Source organism: Macadamia integrifolia, chromosome 14 (genome assembly GCF_013358625.1).
Source record: "Macadamia integrifolia cultivar HAES 741 chromosome 14, SCU_Mint_v3, whole genome shotgun sequence".
NCBI classification, from domain to species: domain Eukaryota; kingdom Viridiplantae; phylum Streptophyta; class Magnoliopsida; order Proteales; family Proteaceae; genus Macadamia; species Macadamia integrifolia.
Genome location: NC_056570.1, coordinates 26,836,165 through 26,843,969, shown reverse-complemented (window position 1 = coordinate 26,843,969; position 7,805 = coordinate 26,836,165). Strand labels below are relative to the sequence as shown.

The 7,805-nt window shown below is 35.8% G+C and overlaps 1 protein-coding gene across 1 annotated transcript in view; it reads left to right on the top strand.

The window, feature by feature from the left end:
• The first annotated feature begins 3,961 nt into the window (after nucleotides 1-3,961).
• The window catches only part of LOC122062039 (adenylyl-sulfate kinase 3), a 7,192-nt gene continuing 3,348 nt past the window's right edge, over nucleotides 3,962-7,805 (top strand). The window contains exons 1-5 of the mRNA XM_042625672.1: nucleotides 3,962-4,203; nucleotides 5,339-5,483; nucleotides 6,571-6,720; nucleotides 7,304-7,422; nucleotides 7,525-7,609. Of these exons, the coding sequence (XP_042481606.1) occupies nucleotides 5,360-5,483; nucleotides 6,571-6,720; nucleotides 7,304-7,422; nucleotides 7,525-7,609 (478 nt within the window). The 5' untranslated portion in view covers nucleotides 3,962-4,203; nucleotides 5,339-5,359. The remainder of the gene's footprint in view (nucleotides 4,204-5,338; nucleotides 5,484-6,570; nucleotides 6,721-7,303; nucleotides 7,423-7,524; nucleotides 7,610-7,805) is intronic.

Sequence of the window (7,805 nt, the reverse complement as noted above, 5' to 3'; positions counted from 1 at the left end):
TAGCATTTGAAATTGGGAATTTCCTTTTTTTCCGTTCTCAGCAGAAACTACTCAATGCAATGAATCACAACTTTTTGCCTTTTCCCACTGCTCTCTCAATCTCTTAATCACCAAAAAGAAAATATAACACAAAACCCTAAGTCATGATTTCTTGAATATTTTATTTAAATAGCAGAGATGGGAAGGAAACTCAACACTGAAGCTCTAATGGCCGACTCCACCTTCCTCTCCCATTCAATCCAAAGCTAATTTTTTATTCTTCCAAAAGGTAAGAAACTGTTTCTTCAAAAGTCATTTTCAAGAGAAACTGAGTCTAGGTTAGGTCGGTAATACCAAGAATTCTCTCCCTTCTAGTTGGGCATTTGCAATAGGAAGGAACCATTAGCCTCCTTTCTCTTTCACACTTGGGAAGGAAAGGAGTGAGGCTTGGACTGGATTAATGGAACAGCACAACAATTATTTGTAACAGAGTGACAAGCAACAAAAGGAGCACTACTTGCCGGCGACCTAAGATGAAAAACAGAGGAAAAAAAAAAAAACATAACAATCCTTCTCGCCGGCGACCTAAGATGATAATGATGGGAAGTGCACTACTCGCCGTCGACGGAAGGAGCACAACTCGCTGGCCACAGGAATATCAACTTAGTTGGATCTCGTCGGACTCACAGGTCGTAGGAAGGTAAAGAATGAATGAAGGAAATAAAGTGATAAAAGAGATAAGGATGAATAGAGGGTTATTTTTTGTATAATATAATAAGGGTGTTTTACTCATAAGGGTTAAAGTGTCATTTCATAACATCACTTAACACTTACTGATGGTAGGGGGTTCGAGTCTAATTTGGTGAAAGAGAGGGGATGTCCTTACAATATTGATATTCTCTAGGGGGTGGCGTTGTAAATTACCTTTTAATATATTATGTTTTTCTTTTACCAAAGCTTCATAGGCTATATGTTTCAATAGGAGAATGACTTCATTGCTAGCCTATATAAAAAAAAAAAGTTGGAGCCAGAGACTAGTATTATCAGTTTTCATGAGATTCCTAAGCTCCACTGCATTGCTTTGGATTTCATCCACCTCTCATCCTATTTTCTTGGCCTTTTTGATCCCGTAAAGTAGGCTCCTTGCTGTTGCTTCAGTATCATTTTCTATCAACATGTAGTTAGCATGGAGTAAAGACAGTTTCCTTTTGTTATGAGGGTTGAAGCCCAGCCAAAGATATTTTTAGTGAAGATAGTTACACCCCCCCCCCCCCCACCTGGCGTACATAATAGCACTATTTTTTACAAATAGGCAATGTTAGTATCTGGATAGGTCTGAGGTTAGAAGTTCATCTGTTACTCATAAAAAAATTTAGGGGTGCCATTAGAGAACCAGTATTCTTTACTTGGTGTAGAATAACATAGGGGTTAGGCTTTTGAGTTCTGAAGATGATTTGATTCCTATGTTACCAAATGGAGTAACATATTATAATAACACACTGAAAAAAGAAATAAAGAACCAAAAAGAGGCAGTTAGCATGGAAGATAGTATGTCTATAGTGTAGTCTACAAGGAGAGTAGACCTCGTAGCAAGCCAAAGAGCAAGGGCCTCCCCCACCACCACAAAAGAAGGAGCCACATGGTCAAAAGAATCAGAGAGAGCTCCCTCCTAGCACTCACAATGAAGCAACCCAGACCCATCGCTTTTGGTTTAAATGATATAGCAATATCAAAGAAGAAAGGGACAACCTTCAGTGGGTCTCCCTGATCCGGGGGAGAACCCAGCTGAGGGGGGACCTAGAAATCAAGGAAAGGACTTCCTCCACACTTCTATTAACAGAATAAATCCATTCTCTAAAGGAAAGCAAAGTAATATTAGAGCATCTAGAGTTCTCATCTTCCAAGTTTTCCACAAAATGATAGAATGAAAAGAAAAGATCATCCGCTACTCCTTGGCTAATCTTGGAATTACCCCGTTTAATAGTTAACTCATAAATGGGCTCTAAAGGGTTAGGCGAGGATCTCATTGTCACAGAGGATGCAAACCAAGCTCCCTGAACAAAATTTTGAATTTAATATATACCATAATCATAAAATCCCAATTTAAAACCAAACTGATAAGGATCTGGTTAGATTCAGTTCGAGCTAGACCAATTGGTTTTGTTTTCGATCTGATTGGTTCTTGCTTAACTTAACTTTTGACATCCACAAGTCTTGGGGAGGTCCGGGAGGATATGCATTTCCCTCATGGGTCTCGTGGGTCCTTCTTTCCTCATTAAATACTCATCCCTATTAAGGAAAATGAACACACAATGCCAGTATACAGGTTTTTGCATATACCATCTCACATGCCACCCGTAAGTTACATACCCTCTTTCCTCATTAAATGCCCACTCATATTAAATGATTTGTCATCCATACTCTCTTGTTAGTGTATAACTGCCCTGGCGTTGCATGAAACCGTCTACCACACTACTAATAAAGCATGTGCATCGGTGCTTGGTTGACTTTGGACCATATCACATAGCTAAGAATGAATAAAATTTTAATTTAAATAAAGTATCTTTCTATTATTCCCATAATAACGTATCTTATACATTTATTTTTTCTTACGTGGATCTCCCTGTAGGTGTTTTCAAATCTGATTTGTTTTAATAATACTAATTGAAATGTGATTAAGAATGAATCGCAACTAAATTATGCCCTCCCCAAAAGAATACAATGATACACACATAGATGATAGAGCAAATGATTCTTTGTATGGCCCCACATAGTTGTGGTTTTAGGTACCGCATATCTGACGGATTAGTATTGGTATCAGTATTATATCAGATAGGGTATGGATATCAATCTATATTAGATGGTTTTTCCCTTAAAAATATCAAAACCTGATCACATTTGGACTATTAAACCTTTTGTTCATATTGTGTCCACACTGTTCATCGATTTAAGTATATATTAATGTCAGCCAATATTAATACAGATTGACCAATCCAAGACCAGTACTTAAAACATGTATTAATCATTTAATATTTCTTATAAAATATTTTTAAAGAACATAATAAAACCCCCTATAAAGGTGAACATTCCAACCCAGTGGCGGCAAATTTCTCCTTCCTCAATCGTACTCACATTCATATACTTTTTTTGTTTTTTGATTTTTGTTTTTACGATAAATTCACATTCCTAAACTTAAACAACAATTTTTGGGTGCAATTGTGTGGAAGAATATTTCATAATTCATAGTGGGAATATAATAATTATAAGGTATACATCATAGGTAAAGCGATGCTTGACTTAAGCATTTGTATTTGAAATTGAATCAAATCACTTACATCAATACTATGAAACCGTTTATTAAATGGTTTGATTTTAATTTTAAAATTGGAACCATGATTCAGTTTTGGTTTTAAAATTAAAATCGTTGATAAACCGTTTAAATAAACTGTTAAATCGATTAATATATACATAATAAGTTTAAGTCATTCAATGTTAAATTTACATACATTCAATAAAAAATTTTAAGTTTATATTAAACAACTATTAAAAAAACATATAACAATAAATAATTCAATTCAATGTTACAGTTTACATCTATCTCATAAAAAATTTTAAAGGTAAAAAATTTATTTGAATAAAAATTTTAAAAACATAAGAAAATCATTTAAATCGAATTAAATTTTAATATATAAAATTATTTATTAAATAAGTAAAACCGAACCGATAAACACCCTTAGCTTGACCTATCATTGTCAAAGGGCTCAAGAATGCTGACCTGCAAGGCCTTAAGGTCTTCATGATTGTGATTTGAATCGGAGGATCTGCCATATAAAATGGAATTTCCTGCTTGGACCTTTAAGTATTTAATATTTTGTCAAGTACCCTCAGGATGCTCATTGCTGCCTCATGAGTGGATTAGTAGAAGTTTTGGAAACTACAAAAACGGATTCTCTCGTGCGGTAATAAAACACTCAACCTAGCAAACAAAGCCTTGACGAACCAGCCGTTTTTGTTCCTTTGTTTCTTCCCTCAATAAATACTTACTGAAACAAAAACTTATGGCTGGCGGTGATCGATTTTTGCGGGATCCAGTCATTGAAGGTTCAAATTCTCGTTTTTGGGATGGGACTCTTGTTCTAGTTTAAGGAGGAGAAGGAGGAGAAAAGAGGGGAAGAAGCTAAAGAAGATTGCAGAGGTTTTTTGTTTCATTTTTGTTTTCTTAAGGTACTATGTGTTGTGCTTCTCTAATTTCTGATCTAAGCTTTCAAATCGCATATGGGTTTTTCTTTATCTGGGCAATGCTGAGTGAATAATAACTGGTACATGCAAGATAAATTGTAAATGTATCATCGTTTCATGAGCATTGCTTTGTTCATCTGTTAATTTGTTCACTTCCTGATCACCCAATTCATAAGTTTAAGGGCTTCTTCCTTCTACAATTTCTGCTATTATTATTATTATTACATACATTTGAGGCTTGTTCCTCATTTCTCACTAGTTTCTGCGATCCGTTGTGGCAACTGGAATAGAAGCGTTCATTGATACGCATTTCAGTCCAAAATCGCACCGAAGAACATAGATATCTCAGTTCCCAGGAGTTAATTCCCCTTACAAATACCCCACTTGCAGGAAGAAAGCCTGGCGGGTGGGGGAATAGGGACTTCGCCACCACAACCCTCCTACTAACTTTGACCTTACAATTACGATAACTAGAACCCCTAATCAGTGATCACCCCCCAACTAAGCCCTCGAGACCCCAAGAAAGATCTGATTTTCTTTATATTGAAGGTTTTTTTTACAATACTATCACAAATATTATTGTCGAAATTTACTTCTAGAATTTCTAGCAATCTCACATTGATCTGGTTTGGTTGTTCTCTTAATTATATGTCCCAAGAGTTCAGTTTTCCAACATTGAAGAGCTTTTTTTTCTTCAAATTTAATCTCAACCGGCTTTCAGTTATCTGTGATTTCATGATAGATTATGCCAGGATAAAGGGATATGAATTGGTTGATAGAGGACAAACTGAGGAAGCAACAAGGCGTCTTCAAGACTCTGATAATCTCAAATCTCAATTTCTTATATCTGTCAGATACGCCTTTTTGAATTAGCGCATGTTTCTGATGAACCTGATGTATATGTTGGTCTGTAAAATTTGTTAGCATTCCGTATTGTTTTGCATTTATCACTTAGCAGTTACATTGATCTTCCTTTGTTATTTTCTTTGCTCGATTCATCTGAGCATGCATGTTGTTTCTGTAATTTTTTGGTTGTCCTGGCCAAAGTTGAAGAAACTATTTGTAGAATATCTTTGATAATGGGTTTGCTATTCTTGAAGTTTCAATTTTTGTCTGACAGATATAAAAATCCAACTTTCCCATGTCTGCCTTGGGCAAGTCAGCAAACATCTTTTGGCATGAATGCCCAGTTGGGAAACTTGAAAGGCAGAAGCTACTACAGCAAAAGGGTTGTGTTGTATGGATTACAGGTCTCAGTGGGTCAGGTTTGTTTTCAGATTTCCTGGCTGAATTATCATCCTGCTTCTTCTTTAGACACATACAATTCTGTAGTTCTAGAAGTAGTATTACGTGGACAAAGACATGGGAATTGGAATCTGACATATGTTGGCAGTCTGACCTGGTCAATATTAAAAGATATGGATTCAGAAGCTCATCCAAGAATAGTGTTCAATTTTATACCCCTACAGAAATGGGTATAAATAATGTTGGTGATTTATATTTTCCTCAATTTCTAGAAGAATGGATGTAGTCTCGGAATTTGATGTGTGTCCAACTCAGACTTTATTCACTTAGAAGAGTACATTTGACAGTCTAGAAGAAAACTGTTACAGCTTTGTTATATTTTATTACTGCTGTACTAATTTTCCTGGATGCTTTGTCTTGACTCAGAATTTTCCTCTAGTAAGCCTTGTTCCAAAACTTCAAATTATTTGTTGGTTGGATCACCCAGGATCTCTGTTTTGACAGAGAGCTATTACTGGAATGTTTTTCTAATTCTTGAAAGCTGAGAGTCCCCAGTGCCCTTAATTGTTTGCAAGATATAAGGTTCAGTAAGTATTTAACAGATTACTTGACAGGAACATCTATAGAGCATGAGATCTGGACTGATTGGTAGAACCCATTTGTTTGTCTATAGCATAGTTAGGACAGAGTGAGTTGCATAGTTTATTTGCTTTTCATTTTGAAAATTCTAATGTGTGAAACATATGTTTGTGCTTAATAACAAGTTCTCGTGGAATTTAGTTACTATTAGTGACTAACAAGTTCTCATGGAATTTAGTTAATATTAGTGACTTAGTGAGGTGGCCTTGCCATTTCTTGGAGCAGCTTTGCTTGAACTTCAATGATGAGATAGAAAGGGTAAACCCCCTTACAACAGCTTTTATGCAGAAAAAACAATTGATGTCCAATGAAATGAGATTTCACCTATGCCAGATATTAATGACCAAAATGAAATCTCAAAAAAATAAGTCCTTTCCAGTGTTGACCATTTACCATGCTATGTTTTATGTGTATACAAACAGACTAACAGAGACAGCATGTCTTGAACTATTTCACCAAACTACTCAGGGAAAAGCACATTGGCATGCTCAGTAGGCAGAGAACTGCACAATAGAGGAAAGCTTTCCTATGTTCTTGATGGAGACAACCTTAGGCATGGACTGAACAAAGACCTTGGTTTTAAAGCAGAAGATCGTGCAGAAAACATACGCAGGGTTGGTAAGTATGTTTCTCATGAGGGTGACTTTTCAATGTTAAACTCAAGCTTCTATTCTTCAAAATATGTCCATTGCAGAGGGGTTTTTCTTATGATACCTGACACAGATGCATGAACTGGCAGGAAAACCAGTACACCAACATGTCTGTACATTTCTTCAAACATATTATGAAATAAGGATTTTCTTTGTACAAATAACGCAGTCCCTTTCCTCATGGTTTGCATGTGATGCACATGCCTCAGTGCTGGAACCTACTATTGAGTCAGTTGCCCCTAGGGATTTCCTAGCCATTGATGTAAATTGTATTAGATGTTTTAGCCATATACAGCCCCAAGGTATTATGGTAAAATGTCACACACAGGATTGGTTATAGCTATTGGATAAGATTTATTTATTTTTGCCTATAAGATCTGTTTGATGGGCCTATCAACTTTTGTGTGGCAACACCCCTGAAACATGGATAAATATGATGAAGTGTTCATCATAACTTTGATCAAAATTTTGGAAGGAACCATTTTTTTCTGAAGTTTCATGTATACAGTATTTACTTCATAATTTCTTCTTAACTACTGATCTGATTGTAGGGGAAGTAGCAAAGCTTTTTGCAGATGCCGGTTTAATCTGTGTTGCTAGTCTAATATCTCCATACAGAAGAGATCGAGATGCTTGCCGTGCCCTTTTACCAGATGGTAGTTTTGTTGAGGCAAGATTCCTGACAGATATCTCTTATTCAAATTGAATCAACTCTTTCTTCTATTCAAAAAGTTCCTTGAAGCAGGGTCATGTGGTTATTCTAATTTTATAGGTTTTCATGAACATGCCTCTGGAAGTTTGTGAGGAGAGGGATCCGAAAGGCCTTTACAAACTTGCACGTGAAGGGAAGATCAAAGGTTTGCTCTATAAAATTGTCTTACCTTGAAGTCTTGAGATATTAGAATACATTCATCTTAAGTAAAAAATATAAAATAACTCAAAAAATTTCTTAAGAACAACCATCAATAACATTAACAAATCTAAGTGAATGGTAGATTCCAGTTAATACGTGTTCTTATTTTTTTTCTTTTTTTCTTTTTTTGGGGGGGGGGG